General features: G+C 50.4%; 1 protein-coding gene across 2 annotated transcripts; it reads left to right on the plus strand.

Moving 5' to 3' along the window:
• The first annotated feature begins 274 nt into the window (after positions 1–274).
• On the plus strand, positions 275–19,988 carry RASSF7 (Ras association domain family member 7). 2 transcript variants are annotated; one of them, XM_065636487.1, is made up of 6 exons: positions 275–368; positions 14,251–14,404; positions 14,632–15,536; positions 16,536–16,704; positions 17,326–17,436; positions 19,778–19,988. In XM_065636487.1, exons 2-6 carry the CDS (start codon positions 14,302–14,304, stop codon positions 19,807–19,809), a joined length of 1,320 nt encoding a protein of 439 aa, XP_065492559.1. In that variant the 5' UTR covers positions 275–368; positions 14,251–14,301; the 3' UTR covers positions 19,810–19,988. The 2 variants fall into 2 exon arrangements, with proteins under 2 accessions (XP_065492559.1, XP_065492560.1); XM_065636488.1 differs by lacking the exon at positions 16,536–16,704.
• Positions 19,989–23,921: the final 3,933 nt, after the last annotated feature.

The raw sequence follows: 23,921 nt of genomic DNA on the forward strand, positions 1-23,921 counted from the left end.
AATTTTGAACTTATTTTTTTGAAAATAATTTAAGACTTTTTAAAAAAAGAATAAGAGTTTTTTTAAGCCTCTTTTAAAAACTGATAATTTGAGGAAAACAACAACAACAGAAGCCAAAAATCCCCCACCAAACCAACAAACCCACCACACAGCACCGAGCAGTCTGTAAGACTTGAGGGCGCGGGGGGCGGGGCTCACCTGGCCCGGGGGCGGGGCGCCGGGGGGCGGGGCGCCGGCAGGGGGCGGGGCGCCGGGGCTGCAGGTCGCCGCGGATCGCCGCTGCTGAGCGGAGCGGTGGGGTCGGGCTGGAGCGGTCGCTGCTGGCGGGAGGAGCCGTGGCTGTGCCGCTGTGGCCGGGCCGGCGGCAGGTGAGTGCGCACCGGGGCAGTGGGGCCAGGCTGGGCCTCTTGGCGAGAGGCCGCCGTCGCTTTGCAGCAGCGGGGTGCGGCGCGGCCCTGCCTGCAGCTGGGCCGGCACCCTCGGGGAGGGCGGCGGCGGCGGCGTGGCCGCTGGCCCCGGGTCTCCCAGGAGCGAGCCGCCCCCGGGACAGTCGGCGCCTGGCCGGGCTGGCAGGGCACGCCGTCAGCGGGGGATAACCCCGCTGTTTTGGGGCTGCGCAGTGTAACGACCCTCCCGGGTGTGCAGAGTGAGGCAGGAACGGCGAGGAGGTGACTTGGGGGCAGAGTGCCTGCAGAAACTCCAAATGCCTTAATGAGAGCCAAGGCAGGATGACTGGGAGTGACTTTCGGCACTGGCAAGACCTCGAGCCCCTTTGCCACCTGCCTGGTGCTGTACTGGTTGTGTCCGGGCTGATCAGGCTTTGCCTCCCAGCTGCCTGGGGCACCCCAGCAAGACCTGTCACCAGCATGACCCACCCAAGCTCCGCCTGAAGGAGCAGCATTGCAGTCCCGCTTTGCACTGAAAATGCTGTCCAGAGCCCACAGTGGAGGAACAGCTGAGGTGGTGTGGGGTCTCAGCTACCCATTCCAGAGGCCTCACTGGGTGGTCTGTACCCACGGGGCAAAGCTGTCTGTCCTTCCTCCCTTCAGAGACATCTCTGGCTCCCTGAAGAAAGGGGTTAAATTCCTCGATGAGAGCCTGGCTCCTTGCTGCGTGCTTCTGATGCCTTCTGTGAACTCTGCCAGCAGGTTGTTTTGTAACTCCACTTGTGGCCTGCTGCAGGTGGGAGAACAAACTCCTCTCCCTGGTTTTTCCCTGCCCTGGAACAGCACTTCTTTATTGCACATTAAAAACCCAGTTGCAGATTAAAAAACCGAATGAGAGTTCAGGGGTGGTATTGCATGGAGGAAGGGGTCATGGCCACACACCTCTTGTTCAAACAGAGCAGCTGACTCCGGCACAGCCTGTGGCACTCCCTTTGGGATGGCTGATTTCAGGAGAAATTGGGAAGAGACAGGTGGAAACAGGTGAGAAATGATCCAAAGAGGCGAGACAGGAGCTTTGGCTGCTCCTCACAATAAGCCAGGGCTGGCTCCCAGGGATACCAGTGCTAATGGCATGCTTGCAGGCCCTGGCTCAGTGCTCTGCTGAGACTTGCCAGGCAGGTGCTGGGTCCCGGGAATGTGTGGCAGCAGGAACACCAGAGCTCAGCTGGCAAGTGGTGGGACGCTGGATCTGCCTGAGATGGGGCAGTGGTGCTACACGTACCCATCTGCTTCCGTTGAAGGGTAGTTGTGTGGGGTCGTGCTCCTCATGCAGCAAGAATTGCAGCTCTTCTTGGGGAGAACAGGGAAAATGTGTGTGTGCACATGTTGTATCTGTAGTGGTTACGAGCAGGAAGTGTATCTGAATGCTGCCCGCCTTCCTTAGTGAGCAGTGCCAGTGGTGTCTGCTCCAGAAGGGGCTGTGGGGAAGGGGGCATGCTCTTACCTTCTGCTGGTGCTGTTGGAATGCCAGGAATCCTCCTGCACCCTGGTTATCTGCTGGAAGAGCCTGAGCAGGCGCCTGGCCTCCCTCTCTGCATAGCTTTGCTAGCTTCCCCACTCCCTCTTGAAAGAAATAGTATGGAAATCAAGAAGCCCGCCCAAGTACATACATCTTCCTAAAGCCTTTCTTCTACCTTTTCATAGAAAGTTGTGAGGCCAGGGAGCTTGCAGTGCCTGTTGGTGGCTGGCACTCTGAAGCATTGAGCGCTGTGGGTACAGGGGTCTTGCACTCTGAAATTTCCTAGCAAGGGCATGCCAGTTGCTTTAAAAAAATAATACTCCTTGCAAGTGAGTATGAGAGAGACATGGGAGTAGGCTCTACTGAGGGCTTGAAGCGGGGGGGGAACCTGAGCAACAGTCTGATGCTGAGATAATAAAACAACTTAAGAACTAAGTCTGATTTATTTTGAATTCTTTTTTTTTTTCTCATGCTTAAGAAAAGTGAGTTATGGCTGTGGTCAGGCACTTGGTAGCTTTGGATACCCACAGGCCCCAGCAAGCGTGCTGGGGAGCTTGCCAGGCTTGACCAAACCTTTCGGCAGTGGCTGGCAGCTGGCTGAAGCAGTGCAGCAACAGCTGTTCTGAGTCATCCCAGGGTGCTCCATTCCCTGCTCTTTGAAATACAACTTGATGAAAAAAGGTAGTGTGGTGTAATTGCTGAAGATACAGGGACTTACTGCACCAGGGCAAATAGAGGAGCTTCTGTGCTGAGTGTTTCAAAAAGATGGACCCAGTTTGAAATCACTATTGCTTTGAAATTTGATCCATCTTTTTGAAACACCCTGTGTTTTGGGGATGGGATGTAAAAGGAGCGTGGGTGGGAGCTGGTCTGCTCTGGCAACGTGTGTTGTTCATCTCTGGAGTGGAGACTTGTGTCACGGCTGTCTTCACTGAAGCCATGTGTTGCAGAGAAATGTTGCCTGAGTGCATCTGCTAGCATCCCCCCTGGTTCATCTCATCTCTGTTTTTCAACGTCTTTCTACCCTGCCCTGTTTGTGAATTCTGCTATGGGAAAAACTTCCAGTGGTGGCTTGGAAGTGACCCAGGCCCATGTTCTGCTGTATGTGTTGGGGGAGATGATGCTTTGGGACCACATCCAGAGGAGGAGTTGGCCCTACCTGCCTGGGAGGCCATGATATGCATGCCAAGGCTTCGGAGCAGCATATTTCCTCAATTTGTGTGATGTCAGGTGCTGTGGTGAGGTAGGAAGAAGTCCAGGTGCTGCTTGATGATGGGTTGCTCTGTGCCTGAGTTTAAAGGCATGAGAGATGTTTTAAGTATTAGCTCTGTGTGCATGTGTTGTTTTTTAAGAGCATCCTATTAAGGGATGTTCCTTGATCTGTCTCAACTTGTCTGTGCCCTTGTAAACTTGTGTAGTCAAATCAAGGCATAAGCGTGTCTCCACAGAAGGTTTTTAACAAAATCCTATTATTGTACATGATTGCTAACAATTTGATGTCCTTCCATTTTTCAGATGCCAAGTTCATGAGCCTTTAAAAGCAGCTGATTATCTGGCTTTTTATGGACTGGATTCAGCACTTTCTTGAGGGCTGGGGTGCTTCCAGCTGCCCCATGCTAGTCATCTAGAATAACTTGTTGTTTCTAAAAAAAAAAAAAAAAAAAAAAAAAAAAAAAAAAAAGAGAGGGGAGGCAACTCTTCTTACCTGAAGACATGAGTGGGTCAGCCCTGAGCTGGAAACTTTGGGGCGGTTGAGCACTGCCTGAATTTGGAAAAGCTTCCTCTGTTGCAGTGCAGGACCTGCTGGAGCTCCTTGGTCTTAGGAGCCACATGCTCAAACTTCCTCAAGTGCCTCATGTGTACCAGGAAGACTGGTGATGGGATGCTATGCTGCTCTCAACAGCATTTTGGGGTCCAGCATCCTCCATGTTATATGTAGCACTGTGCTCCCAAGCACAGGGACTTTGGAGGCATCTGTAGTGCCTGATAGGAAAGCAGCTGAGTTGGCAGAGAAGCCCAGTGAGCAGCAGCCTCCCCTTTGCTCCCTGTTTTTCCTGCCAACCTGGAGAAGCCATTTGCAAGGGGTGGGAGCACTCAGCTAATGTTGTGAAGTGGTCTGGCTGAGGGATTGCAGGGAGGGCATTTTTTAGTGTTCTTGCTGGTCTGATGGTTCCTGCTGGGAATATCGTTTTTCTTGGGAGACACAAGTGTGCAGCAAGGAGCTGATCTCTGCCCCTGCATGCTAGCCTGAGGTGGCTGGTGGTGTGCAGCAGGTTGTATGAACACCACAGACCTCTCTAGGTGAGGATAAAGATGGGTTGGTGGTATTATTATTATTATTATTATTATTATTATTATTATTATTATTATTATTATTTTGAAGGCTTTGTGGTTGCTATTTTCACTTCCTGGGTTTTATTTATTTTCTTTTCCAAGTTCTGGCAGTATTTGGAGGTGGCAGTGCTCCTTTCTGCAAAGACCCAAGTGTACTTGCAGTGGGAAGGCTGGGTGGACCAGGGAATGGGATTTTACCTCTTTGCATGTCATGATCAGTGCTGGCTGGTTCCTGCTACATGACTTCCCCTGCTTCTCTGAGGGACAACATGAGCTTAACTAATTGTCAGAAAGCAGCTTGTGGTCTCCTTGGGCTCTTGACCAATACACCCAGGTCTTTGCTTAATGGTTTGTGCCTGTAGAAAGTTAGGTGTTTCCCAGGCTTGCTCTGAGGATGTCTCTCCTCCTTCTCACCACCTTGATTTCTCTGGGACAGGGCTCTCTCAGGGCATCTCATCGAGTCCTTGGGTCCGATCCCAAAGGGGTGGCTTTGCGAGGCTTTCCCGGGGCTAACCCAGCCCAGGCACCAGGTGGTACCACATCATACCTAGTCCAAGGTGTTCCCACCTGCCCCATCATCAGTGGGGAAAAAGCTGTATCTGCACAGGGATTTGTCCCATGGAAATGATTGCTGTATGTTTTGGTGCAGTTTTTGGGGATTTTTTTTTAAGTCCTTTTTCATTGCTCTTTCTAGTCTTTTAAAAATCTTACAAACTCAGCACCTTATGTTGTGAAAGGACATTTGTGCTCCCACTCAGGCAGGGAAATATCCCTGAGACACAGGAGTTGATGCACTAGAAACAATATTGCTTTGCATCTTTGAGATGCTACATGCCAAGGACTAGTTGTCCGTCCAGTCTACTTTGCCTCAAGTAACTTTTTTAGTGTTCTAACACAGTTTGCGGATTGCTCAGGTTGCGATGTTGGACTTGGTGCTCTCCTCTTTGAATTCATTTGGCTTTTTAATGGCCTGCTAGGAGTATAAAGAAGTTGGGGTAGAAGGTTCAAAAGGCGGAGTTTTTCCAATGTGATCCTAGGTGAGCATGAGTTGCATGAGGATTAAGCTCCTAAATGCTGCTGAAAACCCAAGATTTTTTTATTGCAGCTCCCTCTCCATGCAGGTGGGAGGGCTGGTGCAGTTCCTATCACATTTTGGTCCTTCAGGTATCACCAAGCGCCAGCAGAGCCCTTGACCCCCAGTGTTTAGAAGAAGGACACCTACCTCTGGAGGGGGAGATGAAGCCCTTTGCTGGCATTGAAATCCCTTCAGCTAGAGGTTCACCACCACCTGGCAAGGAGGTTTTGAGGATTAAAGTTGGTTATGCAGCCGTGATCTTTATTGCTTACTGAAGGACAGTGACTTGTACACCCGATGGATGGCCCTTTGCATTTTATTGCCAGATAGGGGATTGAGGTGCCTCTCCAGAGATGCGTGTCCATTTTAGTGCTTTAAAGAGCTTATTATCTCTGGATGGGTTCAGGCAGGGATTGATAGCACCCCCACCTAATTAATCATGTGTCAGGTAGTGTGAAAGCAGAGACTTCTAAAATACCCAAGTGTTTTATCAAAGGTTTCAGCCTGGATTAATTCTGGGTGACTTGTTTATTTGACTCTGCATCTCTGTGTAAAAGAGAAAGAGTGGAGCGATTTCAGCTCTTGGCAAATGGTCATTAAAGGCCTTTCTAATCCTACAAAGTTATAAATAAACATATGTGGCAGCATGTGCCTGCATATTCATCAGTGCATCCTCTCCTGTGGGACCCAGCAGTGCATCCTTGGCATGTGGCCACTTTCCAAAGCAGAATCAGAAACTGCGAGTTATTCTGGAAATGAAAAATAAAATCTAGAAGGTTTATCCCCCGTTTTGCATTTGCTAATTTGTTAATTACTGTCTCCCTTAGGATGAGAGTTGGAGTGGAAAGAGGATTGCTGGTGGCTGATGACAGGTCTTCTGAAGGAGGCTGGAAGGCAGGTTGGGGGAGAATATTTGTAGTAAATTTGGCTTTTTCACGTCCTTGGTTCTACTCAGCGGAGCCTGATTTTTTTTTTTTTTTTCTGTAATCGTATGAAAATTACATCCTTGATCACTTTGAGATGAGACAGGGAAGGCAGCAGGTCAGTGCCTCTCTCCCCTTGCTTTGTAGGTGGCCAAAGTGCATCTTGTCCTCTGGGCTGCACTGGATGAGCATTATGAAGAAGCTGCACATTTCTGGGCCTTCTGGAGGCATTGGGAGAAGTAGCTCGTTGGTTGGGTTTTCACCATTTTGGTCTTGACATTAGAAGGGGTATAAATTGGAAATCTGGAGGAAATGGTAACACTTTTCCTCCTCTTTGGCTGTAGAAGAGAAATCAGGTACTTTGGGTACTTCAGAGTATTTCAAAGGCTTGAACTGGTTTTTGCGTCTCCAGATTTGCAGCATTCCTCTTGCGTCCCATGTGATGAGAAATATAAGCTGTTTTCTGACTTGAGGAATGGGCTGTGTGTAACAATGGAGTAATATTCACAAATTGAATCATACTTTCACTGGCGACGGCTGTGGAAGGCAAACACGGCAGAGATGCTGGACCTGCTGGCAGATGCGTGCCAGGGTTGTGTTTCTGTGCAGATGATCTGGCAAATACCCCTCAGAGCTTGGCTTTTAAGAGCTGGATTGTGAGTCACCCCCTGAAAACAAACAGGCATTTGGGCATCCCGGTGATGCTGCGCTGGGGCTTGCAGCTGTACAGCAGTGCCGTGACAGCCAAAGAGCAAGCAACAAATAATTTTCTATTAAAAATAAAGGCAATAGTTTAGGGAAAAAATGAGGGATGGATGCAATCCTGAAGGGTTTTCAAGTCCAACACCTGATCCTCAAGGCTGATTTTGGTCAGCCTAGAGCCCAAAGAGACCCAGCCTTGCCCCTGTGCTGGGAGCCAAACACCTAAATACTTCCCCAGCCTCTCCTGGGCTTGGCATCTGGGGGAGTTAAATTGCTCAAGAGAAAAAGGAGAGTTGTAGTGCAAGAGCCTTTCCTCTTTCCCATCTAATCTACACATTGTTGCTAATTTTGCTTCACCCCCTTGAGAAGAAACTATGAAATTACTCTTAGCTGCTTTCGAGAAGTTGCACTTCACCTATGCATCTGGGATTGATGGCAATGGTTACAGCAATAGCAGGTGCTGCTAATGTTTCCCTTGCAAACCTTCATCTTTATGCCAGCCTTGCCAGCTCTTCTGCCGCCGTGGACAGTAAACATGAGTGCTGCAAGAGAGAAATACGATGCATTAAGGTGAAGATGATCCATCGCTTCCAGGCTGAAATGCTGTAACATGAGTGTGTGCAGTGCGGGGGGGGGAGCATATTTTAATTTATAATGAGCTTTCAGTTGGTTGCTCATCTGTGAGTTGGACTGGCTAGTAAACACCCCTGAAACATCATCACTGCCCATAATCCTTGATATTTCAACATGGCTCTGAATGATGGCCTGCCGTGGCCACAAATCTTGGCTTGTTTGAGAGGGGAAAAAATGTTCCCCAGCTTTGTCCCAGTGCTGTTTTTGAAAGCTTTGTGTGGGTCCAATGCTGTAGCAGACCAAAAGCTTGAGTGAAAGAAATGGTGAGAGAAATCTCTATAGGTGGAGCTGGGATGGGGTGAGCTCTTCTATATCAGCCAGGATGTGAGCCTCCCTTCCCTACATCGCTGTTGAAGGCTGTCACCCTGAGACCCGGATGGGTTTCTGTTGCAGCCCTCAGCAGGATTCGTCCCTGGCTTTTCCTGCCTTGTTCAGCATCATCCAGCCTCACCAGTACACCCTAAGCATGTTAGTGTGGGTCTGTAATTTTGGGGAGGAAGTGGAGCAGAAAATGTCCAAGCTTCTGTTTGGCTCTTAATGGGGAGTTGCTGATGTGGTACTTATGGCTCTCCAGAAATCCATCTCTTTGGGCAATTCCTGCAAGATCCTACTGTGTGGGACATGTCCCCTTTGGAGTGCCGGGGAACTTAGGTGGTGATCTGTGGCTTCAGGTTTACAAGTGATGCTTCATCTCTTGAGCAGTGCAAGTGCTATGGGACTTAGCTTTTTTGGTCTTGGCCCTTCGATCTCCTTTGGGTGCAAAAAGCCTTTGAAACATAGACTTAACTTCTTCAGATGCCAGGTGTGCATTGTGCATCATAAGATGCCACCAGCAGAAGCCACTTGCTATCAAGGTGCAACAGAGCCCAGGGGTGTACATGGGATGGGATCCATCTGCACATTTCTGGTAAAGCTGCACCTTCAGGATACATTTGCAGTGGTTTTCCTTGTCCCCAGCTGTGGTTTCTCCAGTGGAAGGAGGAGAGGGAAGCGGAATCCACAAACCCCTCATGTGGTTTTGAAATTACTGGTATCAGTAATTTGCTGATTTTTTTGGAGTTTGCCGTCAGGCATGCCATGGCCGAGCAGGGAGCTGGACAGAGCATGATTGGTGCACCAAGGATATGAAGACTATTATGGCCACCCCTAAATAAGCCACTGGGGTGTGAATTAGAGCCCTATACTTGCTGTTTTCTTGCTCTTGGGTGCTTGCGGCCGCCTTGCGTAAGAGCTGGTGGCTTCGATAGGCCTGGGAGGTGAGTAACGCCTGCACACCCTCCCCGTGATGGCAGAAGGATGAAGAGCTGCCTCTCTGGGCTGTGACTGCTCTGGTAAGACTAGTTTGTCACCTCTTGAGTTTGTTTAACCCCTGTTAGCTCTTTGCGCTGGGATGAAGTAACCCATTTGCTTCCTTGGGCTGGAGCCCTGTGCTTGCATCCTGCCCCCACACGGCAGGAGACGACAATGACCTCTTTGGTGGGTGGTCCTCTTGGCTCCTTTGCATGGGGCCAGGAGATGGTGTCCCTTCAGGATCCCAGGGCCAGCATCCTCAGGTTGAGCATGGCACTGTGGAAAGGTGCTGTACCACATGGCTGCAGGCGAGGCCTTGCCTGGTGCTCCTTGCTGTGGTGGCGGTGGCCATTGGTGGTTGCCAGAGTCTGCTGCATGGACAGCTCATTCAGAGCTGTGGGTGATCATCTCCACCCAGTGTGGGAACTGCAAGCCTGGGAGCTTCAACCCTTGCCATGGCTAATCTCTGCCCAGCATTGGACCTGTCAGTGGCATCAACCCTTGGCCACAGCCTCAACCTTTGACTGCAGCCATCAACTTCTGGCCTGGGATGGACATGGCACGGAAAACCCAGCAGAGCTGCTCTACCCCTGCAACACCCAGCAGCTCTTCCCCTGCAACACCCAACAAGTGAGGCTGCTCCAAAAGAAGGACCTGAGGCAGGAGGAGAGTGTTGATGTGCTGGACCACAGGCAGACCCCTCCAACAGGAGGGGGTGAGCACCATTAGGAGGCTACAGTCCTCTGTGGATCTTCTCCATGTTGGGTCACCTCTCCACACCTGAGTAATGGGAAGGCTTCTCTCCCACCAGAGGGTTTCAGCATGTGGGCAAGTACCATCTCTTCCCTTTGGTGCCCAGGAGCTGAGGCCAGTGCTTCTGGCAGGGAGGGACCTCTGGAAACACTAAATAGCTTCTGGATGTGTCACTGCAGCAGCTGATCTGGGGCAGTGAGTCACAGCCAGCCTGCCAGCACTGTGGCATGTCACATGGTGGCACAGGGCCACTCCTTACCTCCCTTCACTGCTTGCTCTTTACTCATGTGTTGGGCTTTTTTTAACTTGTGTCTGCGTTGCACCTGTGATGAGCATCACCCCCAGCACTGGGGAGGAGCAAGAGAGTTGGGTTCAAAGCAGGAATAAAATGATCGAGAGTACACCAGCATCTGCCTAGAATGCATCCAAAGCGATGCAGAGCCACTGGTCCCCATGAACACCTTGGTCCTTCTTCTCAAGTACAAATACATCTTTATTTATCAATTTTGAGTTTTTATTATCCTACCTCCAGCCCAAACGCTGACTCAAAAGGCTAGTCTTCTGGCTTTTTGCAGTTTTAATTAGGCTTGCTGAGAAGTTCTCCCTGTGCCTTTGCTCTCCTGTCTGCCCAGCCCTATACCCAGCTCTCTGCAGGGGGTGGCCATAGTAAGAAAAGAGAGCAAAACTCCCCGAATGGGTGAAACCTCAGCACTGGCAGGATGCTCAACTCAAAACCTTCATGCTTGTCCCAGATGGTACTTGTTTAGAGCTTGTTAAACAGAGGGGTTTGGATTGCAGAGGGATTTGGGTTGCAGCTGGCCTTGATGTTAGGTGTAAAATTGTTGGTTATTTTCCTACCAGATTTTTTTTTTTTTCCTTGTGTGTGGCAAGATGTGGGAGAAAGGCACAGGTAAAGTGTTTGCAGTCCTTGGCTGGAAGGTGCTGTCTCAGCTTTTAGAAGCCCCTGTAGGAAACACCGGAGCTGTACCTGCAAATCAGTGGTGGCCCTCTCTTCTGTAAGGAGGGTGACTGGCCAGTTTTCTTGGCTGGATGTGTGTTATTTCAGGTCCAAGGAGATCCCTGAACCCTTGCAAGGCCTGGCAGCTATCAGGATGGCAGTTTGCAGGAGCTGCACAAAATATGTGTCCTCCCTGACGTGCAGAAATGCTCCTTCATCTGCTCTTCCTTTAGTCCAACAGCTTTGGGGAGGCTAGGAGACGGCAGTGCCAGGAAACAAAATAAATCTGCAAGATCTGAGATTGTTAATTTTTAGGTTTGGGGGGTTTGGTGGGGGTTTTTTGGTGGGTTTTTTTGGTGATCGTTTGGGGGTTTTTTTTGTTTGTGTGTTTTTTTGTTCTGTGCTTTTTTCTGGGGGGTTGTGTGATTTTTTTTTTTTTTTTTTTTTTTTTTTTTTTTTTTTTTTTTCTCCTGGTTTTGTGTGTGTGTCAGCATTTGAAATTCCAGCTCCCAGTTAGGATATTTGTTGAAGTCATAGTATGAATCATCCCTACCCTCAATTTTAGGACTCATCACATGGAGAAGAGAGCAGAAAATTAGTCACTTTGTTAATCTGCTTCCAATAAAAATTATTTAGAAATCCATAGTGGAGAGGGAAATAAAAATAAAGTGGGAGCAGCCATCACATGTCGTGGTGCCCACAGCCACCTGCAGACTTACCTGTGCTGTTTTGGGGGCGGCTGGCAGGGCCTGACAGCTGCCTGCACTTCTGGTTCATGATCAAAGTGACCTCCTAGGGTGAATACAAACAGAGGAAGCTGGAAACTGGCCTCCTGCTGAGAAGTGCTTCTTCCCCCCCAAAAAAGGCCTTTTTTTTACTACCTGGTGAAGGCACCTACTAATTAAAGCAGGGGGTGGGCAGTGAAGCTTGGGGAAAGGGGGGGGTCATATTTGCAAGTGGTGCAATGAGACTGCCCCTCAGCTGCTGATTTTTTTTAGGAGCGATGGTAAAGAGCCAGGAGGTGCAACAGCAGAGATGATGCTGGGGGCAAGGTGAATGTTTTGGGGTTTATTGCCTGGTGGCTTGTGGTGTATTTGTTTTTTTTTTGAACCAGGGTGATGCTGCCATGGTGGGATATAGGGGGTGAGATGCCACGTGTAGTTTGTGATGGTCTGCGTCCCTCCTGCCCTGAGCAGGGACTGGGGGGGTGGGAACAGCATCGCTGGGCCCCTGAGATGAGGATGAGGTGCCTTCATCCCATCAGCTCCTCCATGAGGGCTATGGGGGAAGAGGGGCAGCTGGGCTAATTTTGGGTGGGCTGGGGGATCTGATTCTGCTCTGGGAAGGAGTGGAGAGGGTAGGCAGAGGAAAGAGCAGCTCCCAGCCCTATTTACCACCCCATTGCAAGGGAGCAGAAAATATCCTGTATCCAGCAGTGAGCTGGGGATGGTGACCCCCAAAAACCCAAGCGGTTACAGTGAGCAGTCGGTTAACAGGGACCCCTGCACTTGCAAGGATTTAAGGAAATAATAATAAAAATGATGGGATTTTGGGGTGCTGGGAGATGTGACAGAGAAATGCAGTGGAGAGGGATGCACTGGCTGCTTTTTAGGGGGGTTTGCCCCATACCAGAAGAAAAGCTGGCCACAGCCGCTCCCAGCTTTTTGGCAGTGATGTGCTGTGTGCTGGCTGCTGGTAAATGATTGCCAGGGTGGCCAGTGGAGGTGGGGCTGGAGGTTAGTGCCAGGTTTGAACCCAAACAGGTACCTAGGACTGGTGTGCCGGCAGCCATCCTGTTCCTGCACCCAGCAGCGTTTGGCAGCCACTGGATTTTTTTCATCAGGGTGAGGCTGTGTGATGTGACTCAACCAGTTGGGTTATTTTTTCTAATTTATTTTTAGGCTCCTGGGCTCCCTGCAGGGTCAGGGCAGGGGAAGCTGGGTTCGATGCTAGCTGGGTCCTTGGCTAGGGTGGAGGCAATGCTCCCCAGGATGTGTTGCCATCCCAAATTTGGCATTAGAGTGCGGGGCGGGGGGGGGGAGTGGAAGGGGGTGGGTCGGTGGCTACGGGTGTGAGCTGGGTGGTGCCATGGCAGCACCTGGACTTTGCTCTGTGCTGGGCCAGTTGCAGCCTTGAGTGCACAGGGTGGGGGGAGCGGTACCAAATCCCAGCTTTGAAAATAAATTGGGCTAAACCTTGCAAATTTTAGTGGTTTTGGGCTCACGGAGAGGTCGACTGAGCCCAAGGTGCTCTTTACCCCCACCTGTTTTCCCCAGCTGCCTAGCCAAGACAAACATGAGCTCAGCATCGAGGTATTTGTGGCAGCTGCTTCGTGCCCACATTTCTGAGGTGGGAAGGAGGGTGACACTGATGGGACCCAGCACTCATGGGCAACAGCCTCGCCAAACCGTGTCTTCCCCGGTTTCTCCTTGCCTTTCTGGCACCATGATTAAAATCCCTCATTGCCGGAGGCAGGACCGTTTAAGCCCCTGCTTCGATTACTCAAGCAGGCAGCAAAAAGTAAGCAAGAAGTGGTGTTTAACCCAAGATGAAACTTTCTCGCAGCCCAGCTGCAAACTTGGGAGAGCTGGAGCTAAGGGATAGAGAGGCTGTGACCAGCTGGATTAGTTGGGAAAGTGGTTTGGGACCCTCTGGACCAAGAGCCTGGAAATTTCCTATATACATTCTTCTATCAGGAGCTTTCAGACAAGCCTGATGCTAGAAAAAACAGTGTTATGGGGGGGAAAAGATCCATCTTTGTTTGCACAGTGTTTGAAAACACTATAAGCTCAAATATTTGAGTTCTTTACAGCTTATGCTCAATTTTATTGTTGAGCTGCTGGAAGAGGCAGGAGTTAGGTGAAACCAAACTAACAGGTTTTATTTTAACATAGGAGAAGTAACTGCCAGATGTGAGCCAGGCTGGGCCTCGGTGTTGCACATAGCATCCCTGGTGAGCCCAGGCTTCGCTGCGGGCATTTGTGCCTAGCTCCCCCTCCCAAACCCCACCTTTGGTCATGTTTTTGTGCAGAAAGGGGCTTTATTTTAATTTCTTAATCCCTCTCTGGTAAAGTGAGATGGAGGTAAATAGATTAAAATGTGCATTATCTGCACCTTCTCTCAGTATCCCGTTGCAAGGGTGGGCAGCCGGCAGTTTCTCTGCCTTTTCCAATATGGTCTGGAAAATCCCATGGTGCTGTGCTGCCAAATTGTCAGATAAATCACAGTGAAAGTCCAGCAAACCCACTAAAAGTCTGCACTCATGGCAGAAATAACCTGGGCATCTTCTGGGCACCATGCAGGCGCACAAACCATTTCTGCTATGGGAAGATTTATTTGAACCTGCTGCCCAGACTAGAGCAAAAGATAAAAACTTGGGTGTTTGGTTGGTTTGTTTGGGTTTTTTTGGTTGTGTTGGGGTTTTTTGGTGGTTTTTTTGGGTTTTGGTTTGGTTTGGTTTTTTAGATTAACATCATTGTTTTAATAATATCAACAAAAATGCAATCTATGTGCAGGGGGAGATGCAGAGATGGGTGGATGGTGGCAGCGGGTCATTGCTTGGGCTAGGCATTACAGGGTGCTGGCATTAAAGATGATGTAATTATGCTGCTCTTAAAGCATCTTGTATTCCTTGTTAGTGGCTTGAGATGAAAACCTGATTTCTTTTCTCCTCTCAGGCAGCCCGTCCTGCGATGAACCAGTGTGCCTGAGGCCTGGTAGCCAGTGGGATGGAGCTGAAGGTCTGGGTGGATGGAATCCAGAGGGTCGTCTGCGGCGTCTCAGAACAAACTACCTGCCAAGAAGTGGTTATTGCCTTGGCGCGGGCCATCGGTGAGCCATCCCCACCTGCTGGGGGTATGCCCTTTGTGGGTGGAGGCATCTGCTGAGGGGATGCCCCATCTGCAGGTGCTTACTGGGAAGAAGAGACCTTGGGTGGGTATGGGTCCTACTCCAGGGTGGTGGGGATGTCACCAGCCACTGCCCGTGGGACAGCGGCCTTGGCACACCACTGCTGGCCATGGCTTTCCCCATCTGAGGTGCTTACCTCCTTCTGGCAGGTCAGACGGGCCGCTATGTGCTGGTGCAGAAGCTGCGGGAGAAGGAGCGTCAGCTGCTGCCGCTGGAGTGCCCCTTGGAGTCCCTGGCCAAGTGTGGGCAGTATGCCAGTGATGTGCAGTTTGTCCTGCGGCGGACGGGCCCCAGTGTGGCCGAGCGGCCCTCCTCAGAGGGTGCTCCCCAAGCTCCCGAGAGGACATTCATCCGGGCCAGCTTGCCCATCAAGCCCAGACCTGCCAGCACAGATGCACCCCGTTCCCGGGAGCCAAAAAAATCCATGACCTTCAGCTTGGGTCCTACAGGCTCCAGTGACCCATTTGCCATGAGCCGCTGGAGGCACCAAGTGCGGGAAGGGATGGACTTGGAAGGCAGTGGAGTTGTCCAGCCCTCCAAGGAGGAACTGTTTAGGAGGGTGCTGTGGCAACAGGAGCAACTGCATTCCTTGGAGGCCCATGGGGTCACTCTGGAGACGGACCTACGGCTCTGGGAGTGTGGCCGGCTTGCTGGCCAGGAGGATGAGATCCTCTACCTGGAGCACCTGGTGCGGAGAAACGAGACAGAGCTGGGCGAGGAGGAGTTTTGGCAGAGTGAGCTCTGGCTGGAGAAGGAGTGTGAGCGGGAGCGGCAGGAGCGGGTTAGGAGCCTGCGGGCCAGCCTGGAGGAGTACACCCAGAGGATCTATGAGCTGAGTGCCCAGACTGAAGCCCTGCAGGAGGAGATCCAGTGGGAGATGGCTGAGAGGGCCAAGAGGGGGAAGGAGACTCCTATGCCCAGCCCCACAGAGCTGGAGGACATGGCTGCCAAGATGAAGAGAGACCTGGAGGCCAAGGTCAAGCAAGGCACCCAGCTGGAGAGCAACCTGGCCAGCGTGGAGAAAGCCCTAGAGGAAGCTGAAAGGAATCTGCAGGTAGATAAGATGGGGTTGAGCAGCCCCATGGGGTGGTGGGACCTTCAGGTGGGGATGGGACCAGTGTCTAGTGGCATGGGGCTAATGGGTTGAGTGGGGTTGGTCCTGCCCCACCTGGCCAATGAACCTGAGGCTGGGTGCAGGGAGGTGTCTCAGCAGCAGTGACCACTGTCAGGGGGGCACCACCTCTCTTACCCAGCCAGTGCAGGGTCCAACACCCATCGCTCTCTGTGCAAGTTGTGTCTGGGCAGGGGCTCCTGCTGGCTGGTACATGGGGAGCACGGCATTGCCCCACTCCAGAATAGTTGATGGTGCTGAGCAAATGGTGCCTGTGAAGGGTTGGTAAGTGGGTAAATGTCATCTTGGATAAAGGAGTCACAGAGGCGGGTAGCATAGGTCCCCATGGTGCCTGTGCATGAAGTCTTTTGACCATGCAAGCTGTGCAGGGCCTCAAGCTCATGGCAGGGGGCTGTGCAGTGTACTGATGGCAGCCGTGGGACTGAGCCACGATGCCCCCTGGTATGCCTGTCCCAGCCCCCAGCATCAGGGTGTCCAGGCACTGTGTGACGCCTGCCCTCCACCCACCGGGTCCCCTTTGGTGGAGCAAAAGGGAAAAGCTTTTGCCCAGCCAGGCAGTGGTAGCTGCCGCTGCCCTTCCCCTTCCTTGCAGCATCTCGTCTTAAGCATCTCGTTTGCATCCAGCGTCTCTGGGGGCGGCTGCCATGTGGCGACCGCTTGCACCCTCTTGTGGAGACAGAGCAAAGCAGATCTGTTCCCAAAACAAGGCCTTCCTCATCCCTGCCACCTGGGCACCCCACTTCCCGCAGGCTCTCGGAGAGGGGCAGCTAAGCTGTGGTACCCCCGAGGTCCCCTCTGCCAACTCTGGCAGGGTGAGCCCCAGCTAGGGGAGCAGCCCTGGGGGATGTCTGCCAGCTGATTTTGGAGCATGGGGGGGACACGCAGCTCACCCTGTCTCCCCCCTTGGTGTGTGTTTTGCAGGCCCAGACCCAAGAGCTGGAGGAGTTAAATAAGGAGCTGAGGCAGTGTAATTTGCAGCAGTTTATTCAGCAGACGGGGGCCACGGTGACCGTCCTGCAGGCCAGGTCCGAGGAGGATGCCCAGCCGGAGCCGAGCCTGCGCGAGCTGCCAGCCTGCCGGAAAAACGGAGGTCAGCACGCTGCCGCTGGCTCGGCCGCGGGGGCTGCTCCGCGGGACCCCTGCCCACTCCCTACCTCCCCTAGCTAAGGGGGTTGGCCCCAAAGCTGGCCAGTTCTGCCCTGGGTACTGAGGTTAGGCAGCAGGATGAGGTTTCACTGCTGGCATGATGGTTGCTCACCACCCCAGGGGGTCTCTGAGGTTTGCCAGCCCTGGGGCTCCTTCCTCCTCCCTATTGAAGCCTCAGGACTGCTCATAGCCATGCTCAGGGGTTGGATCCTGTGTTGCTGCTTTTTGGGGCCGGGGCAGCTGCTGGGAGCTTTCCTTTGCAGCATTGCTGCATGCCACTACAGAGGCAGCAGCAAAAAGCAGGTGGCTGAGGGTCAGCATCTTTGTGTTTGGTGAGGGAAGGGCAAGTGTGGTGCCTGGGGCCATATCTGCATCCTTGAAGGGGTAAGAGAATGTGGTGGGGGTTTCTCATGGAAGGGGATGGGGGAAAACAGGGACCCAATTGTTTCTCTTCCAGAGCACTGGGAGGATGATGTGGCTGCCCTGCAGCACTGCAGTGGCTGTGTTCAGTGAGCACAGGAGGCACAAGCCCTGCCTGAACCAGGTGTTTTTTCCTATCCTGTAGGTTTTCCTCTCACCACCGGCACTGACTCACCTCCCCGAGCCAGCAGTAAGCAGCTCGTTAGCCATCCCAGGACTCTGCCGGAGCCCCTGGTGTCCAGCCTGAACCCTGAGGGTGCGTACATCCCAGCAGGCCCCAGGAGTGCAAGCTGGGATGGGGAGGATGCATGGGAAGAAGAGAGAGGCTTTTGCTGCCCAAAATGGGGTGCAGAGAGCGAGCGTGTGCTGGAAGCAGGAGGCCGGAGCTATTCATAGATGCCATTAGAAAGAGTGAATCTTATACCCTGGCAGCCTCCGCTCTGCTGCTCAGGGGCTCACATGCTGGCAAGTCTGGCTCTCCACCCTGCTGGGAGCTGTGGAGGATGCCACTCATCTCTCCTGTGGCCCCACATCCCTTGGGGCTAAGACCTTGCTAAGGTTAAGGTGGGGAGGATTTGGCTCCTATCTTTTACAGGAGTCACTTATTCTCCATAGAATCGTAGAATAGTTTGGGTTGGAAGGCACCTTCAAAGGTCATCTAGTCCAACTCCCCTGCAACAAGTAGGGACATCTTCAACTAGATCAGGTTGCTCAGAGCCCTGTCCAGCCTGGCCTTGAATGTTTCCAGGGATGGGGCATCTACCACCTCTTTGGGCAACCTCTCCCAACATTTTACCACCCTCATTGTAAAAAAAATTCTTCCTCCTGTCTAGCCTGAATCTCCCTTCCTTTAGTTTAAAACCATTACCCTTTGACCTTTCATAACACGCCCTTCTAAAACATCTGTCCCCGTTCTTATTATTTTAAGTACTGAAAGGCTGCAATAAGATCTCCCTAGAGCCTTCTCTTCTCCAGGCTGAACAACCCCAGCTCTCTCAGCCTTTCCTCACAGGAGAGGTGTTCCAGGACACTGATAATTTTTATGTCCCTCCTCTGGACCCCCTCCAACAGGTCCATGTCTTTCCTGTACTGAGGACTCCAGAGCTGGATGCTGTGCTACAGGTGGGGTCTCACCAGAGCAGAGTAGAGGGGCAGAATCACCTCCCTTGACCTGCTGGCCATGCTCCTTTTGATGCAGCCCAAAATACAATTGGCTTTCTGGGCTGTAAGCACACATTGCTGGGTCATGTCCAGTCTCATCCATCAGTACCCCCAAGTCCTTCTCCACAGGGCTGCTCTCAATCCCTTCATCCCCCAGCCTATATTTATACTGGGGTTGCCCTCACCCAGGTGCAGGACCTTGCACTCGACCTTATTAACCTCATGAGGTTCACATGAGCCCACTCCTCCAGCTTGTCCAGGTCCCTCTGGATGGCATCCTGTTTCTCAGTCATGTCAACTGCACCACTCAGCCTGATGTCATCTGCAAACTTGCTGAGTGTGCACTCAATCCCATTGTCTGTCATGAAGATGATATTTAACAGTACTGGTCCCAGTGGACCCCTGAGGGACACCACTTGTTACCGGTGTCCATCCAGACATTGTGCCATTGACCACTACTCTCTGGATGTGACCATCCAGCCAGATCCTCATCCACTGAAAAGTCCACTTATCAAATCCATCTCTCTCCAATTTAGAGAGAAGGATGTTGTGGCCAACTGTGTCAAGGTTTTATAGAACTCCGGATAGACAGCATCCATAGCCCTTCCTTTGTCCACTGATATAGTTACTCCATTGTAGAAGGCCACTATGTTGGTCAGGCAGGACTTGCCCTTGGTGAAGCCATGCTAGCTGTCTTGAATCACCTCCCTGTCCTCCATGTGCCTTAACATAGCTTTTAGGAGGATCTGTTTCACAATCTTCCCAGGCGCAGAGGTGAGGCTGACAGGTCAGTAGTTCCCAGGATCTTCCTTTCTACCCTTTTTAAAAATCGGTGTGATGTTTCCCTTTTTTCCAGTCACCAGGGACTTCACCTGACTGCCATGACTAAATGTCATCACGAGTGGCTTGGCAACTACATCAGCCAATTCCCTCAGGACTCTGGGATGCATCTCATCAGGTCCCATAGACTTATGTATGTTCAGGCTCCTTAAGTGGTCACGCACCTGATCCTCACAGTCAGAAGGACTTTGCTCCCCCAGGCCCTGTCTTGCAGTTCATCCACTTGAGGTGTGGGAAGAGAGCTTGGGGACTGGTTCACCCAAAAACCCTTTCCACTTCCCGCAACCCCTTTTGCATCTTGCACCATGTTTTCAGGTGCACCAAAAGAAAGCTGTGATGTCCCTGCCCACTGTAGCAATACTGCCTGCATGCCCTTCCCACCTCGGCCACCATCCCCTCAGCAAAACCCTACTGTTGTCCTCCTCACAGCCCAAAACATCCATCCCCATCTCACCAGATGCTGCAGCGTCTGTGTCGTCATCTTCCATCCCAGGCTTTGCACTTGCATATGTCCTGTTTCCCATTCTCCTTTTTTTTCACGAGCACTCGCCTGCCATGATGAGGTTGCTCAGGTTCTTTTTTGTCTTGTCTTGCAGTGGTATCAACCAGACAGAGCATCTGGAGGTAGAAGGGCCCAGCCAGTGGAGGATTGATTGCCTTCCAAGTGTAACTGTATAAATAAACCATATTTTATATATATATTTATTTATTTATTTTTTACTCCTTTATATCATGAATGGATGTGGACAACCAGACAGAGTATTTTTACAGACTGTAAAATAAAACCAGAGACAAATGACACAAAGTGACCCGCTTCCCCCGTGGATGGATGCAACCCCCTCATTCTATTTTTTTTTTTAAAGTACTTTCTGTATTCAACAGAAAACAGCAGTGCTCTCGTTCTGTGTAGCCTCTTCAAAAAATCCATTGTGCATTTGGAGAAGTCCTTGCTCCTTTGACTAGGAGAGCAAAGCTGCCATGGACACCTGCCTGGAGCCTCACCTGGACGGAGCAAGTTAACAGGTTTTACAGCATTTTGCTGCAGCAAATGGAGCCATGGCAAACAGCCTCTTCACTGGCTGCAGGGGAGGCTCAAGAGTAGCTTTAAGACAAATTTCTGCTCCCATCTTCTTTTTTATTATTATAAGAAACCTGTAGTAAAAACCACTTTTCCATGGTGCCACAAACCAGGTTTCAAGGGAGCAGGCAACAAGCGGCAGGGGCTTGTTTTGCTTAAATCCACTTAACTTTTCAACTTGTTTTTAAAACAAAAAAAATCACAGAATGAGCCCTTCCGTGGTGGCAGCACAGGTGGGAAGCAGGACCAAAATGTTCTTGGTGATGTTTCACTGGTTTTTTGTTTTTGTTTTTTTACTTGATGGCCAGTAGTTACTCTCAGTTTTTATTCACCTGTCCCAGTGTTTTAATTGCAAAACCAAATAGGTTTGGGGAGGGGATGGGTTTGTCCAGGAGGTCCCCAAGCCTGTTTTCAATGTATCATATGCAAAAAAAAAAAAAAGTTACTTGAGCACAGTGTTTGCCATAAAGCCCCGCTTTCCACGTACAAATGTAATCCTGTGTGCTGCGGTCTGAATTTTCAATAAATCTTTGTGGAAGGATTTGAGCAAAGTGAGTATGAGTGTGCTGTTGTGGCCCAGGGCGAGCCGCTCCACCAGCTCCTGGTCCAGTACCCAACGGGTACATCCAAGCAGTTTTCGTACCTCATGGCCACCTATTTAATTTCCAAGCCATCTCTTTCCATTTGCTGAATTAAAGCTGTAAGTATTTTATGACCAAAAGCATCTTACGCACATGCTGTTCTTTTTCTTTTTTCTTTTTTTTTTTCTTTTTTTAAATCACAAAGTGCTTTACAGCCAGCAGATGAAGTTTGTCTCTGGTGAGAGGGTGGACATCTCTGGGATAAAACATGGCAGCATTTTAATAATGCACAGCAACAGCTCAGAGTATTTTAGGACAGGAGGCGAAGGGGATGGTGCTCAGCTGCAGATAGGAGCAGGTAAGGAGGAACCTTCCATTTGCCTTCAGGACCCTCTGTCTGTACCTGGATAACTCAAACAGGATAGTTGGCTCTTGCTCTCCATCTGTATCTTCCCTGAGGCTCTGCGGGGCTCTGGTTCTCAGGGATGTGCTCCTCTCAAAGCCAATGTTCAAGGTGCCACCACAGTTGAGCAGGTTGTCCAAATTATATTGAAGGATTAAAGTTTGCTTTGTTGGAAGAGTGCTGGTGTAGCTGTATCCTGTGTCTCTGGTTAGCTGCTCTGGAGAGCTGCTGCAGCAGGGAGATGCAATTTCAGAGTTGTCTTTTTTGAACTGTGGGGAGGTGGTGGGTGGTCCTTGCCCCGACTTCCCTCTTAAATCACATATCTTGGGGGAAAATTCATTAAACATACGTTTGCTCCATACAACTGTATCAAGTTTCTCTCCTGCTCGTTTCCTTTTTGGGTTTCTTGTGCTCATTTTTTTGACTCTCTTGCTTTTAAAATGAGACTCCACCTTGCTAAGAAGAGAAGCAGAGGGTGATGTAGGTTGTAAAGAGCATTTCAGTGCTGCTTAGTAGAAAAACACCTAAAAAGTGGGTTCGGAAAACCTGCTTGCCTTGGACAGGGCCAGATTTTGGGATGTTACATGAAGTCCTCAGCATGTCCTGAAAACTGACCCCTGCAGGTTAAAAACTGGATCTTTCATTTTTGGGGATACATTTGTAACTTTGCTTTCTGCAAAATAAATGGGAATAAAGTGAAAAGGGTCATCACTTACAGCAATTCCCACAAGGAAAAAGGGGGCAGAAAATTAATTTGAATCTCTGATTTTGGCATGGGGTTTTTGCCTTGTGCTTATACATTACTTGATTATTGGTTTTGCAGATTATTTCTGTTCAGCTGTTATCTGATGGGCTAAACCAGCACAAATCTTTCTTGGGGGCAAGGGGGTGTGGAAATAAGTTTTTAAAAAATGTATATCACAGCAGATTAGACCCTGCAGCTGGTGCCACCTGACTGGGATGCAGGATTTGGAACTGTTGCATGGGATGGGGGACAGTGTAACTCAGCCCTCTCCGCCACTGTGGTCTGAGAATCAGATGTGGAGTTATGGAGAGCACCGTAGCCAGGGGCTAGCTTTTTTCTGTTTAAGGCTGTGGCACTTTGCAGATTTTTTTTTTTTTTTTTTCCATTTTGTGTCCTGTAAACTGTCACCCAGCTGCTGCAAAGGCAGTGGCATTTCCTAAGGTAAAAAATTAGTTTGATTAGCACCTCTCATCCTGCTGTGGTGGATGCCATGGTCTGTGGAGAGGCATTAACCAAACTCATTCATTACCTTAGGAAACTCCCCACCTGTGGGTGACTTATATTCCTCCCAGTACAGGGGACGTGCAATGGCATGGCAAGCATGCAGGTCCCTGCATGTTATTTAACTGAGCAAGGCTCGATACCCGTTCTGGCTCCCCTGCCTTTCCACTTTTATCCACTCTAAAGGCTGTGTCAATAATACATTTCTACCATTGAATATTTTATTGATGGTTTGACTTTTTTTGCTGCTCACAATTCCCATTTCAAGGCTGCGTGATTGTTCCTAATTAAAATTTTATGCCCTGGGAGAAGCCTTCTTGCTACAGTGGAGATGATGCTGTCCTTTTCTAGGCCACTACAGAGCAATAGGAAGGAATTACTCATGAGATTAAAACAAAGCAAATATATGATTGTTTTTTCCCTTCAAAAACAAACCAAAAGCCCAGTGTATGGCACATACTGGAGAGGGAACAACTGCCTCGTGGGCAAAGCAGGGATCCAAGTGTACCAGGTGGCTCAAGGATGCTGTGCCTGGGTGAGCAGGGAGTCGTGTCCCTTGGACATTGTGGGTGCAGCTTCTTCTTTCCCTGCAGTGGGTGGGAATGGGCTTCAGGGCTTCTCCCTCCTTGGATGCTTCTCACTGCCAGCTCCAGTGCCACCCAAAAATCACAAAGCAGAGGATATACCTGAACTGGTTTTCACTTGTCCCAGCATCCAGAAATCTGCAAGCTACCTCCAGACTCTGTCAGCACAAAACACTATTCGGGAGAGTAATCCAGCTGCTTCCAGCCTCCCAGGGGCTCTTCTCTCTGTACTACCCATTTTTTTTTTTAATATTTCATAAGAAAAATGGCTCCCAGCTTCTCTACCCTGGACTGTGTCAGCTCATTAGGCCAGACATCCTCTGCAGATGGTGGTCAGGGCACCAGTGCTGCCCCAGGCTAGCATGGGTTCTCAAGTGCAGCACAGCTGCATATACTTGAAACACCCCCAATTTGCAGTCATGGATTTGTACAAGTTCTTCAGTGTTTGGGTTTGGGCTTTCCCCCCTAAACTTCACCTAGAGTGCTAGAAGCATTTGTGCTGTCTCCCAGCTCCTGGATTTGGCAAGCAGCTTCAGCACCAGTTACATAAGGAAACATGTGAATGACTGGAGGAGAAAATGCCTGTTGGTTTTGCTCCCCAAGTGGTGTACAAATGCTCTGCTGCTTGCTCCTGGGCACACAGCTCCTGCAAGGGTAGTTCACTGCAGATGGAGAACAGAAACTATTTGAACTGGCATGCATGTCTGTGCAGGGAGCATTGTCTGCTCTCCCTAGGATGATTTCCCTTTCTCTGTCTCAGGGTAAAGACTGAGCGCATTCTACCTTACCCTGGGAAAAAAAAAATCATAAAGCACTAGAGGAGGCTGGGAAATTTTCTTGTTTATGGA

This window comes from Caloenas nicobarica, chromosome 5 (assembly GCF_036013445.1).
Source record: "Caloenas nicobarica isolate bCalNic1 chromosome 5, bCalNic1.hap1, whole genome shotgun sequence".
Classification (NCBI taxonomy): domain Eukaryota; kingdom Metazoa; phylum Chordata; class Aves; order Columbiformes; family Columbidae; genus Caloenas; species Caloenas nicobarica.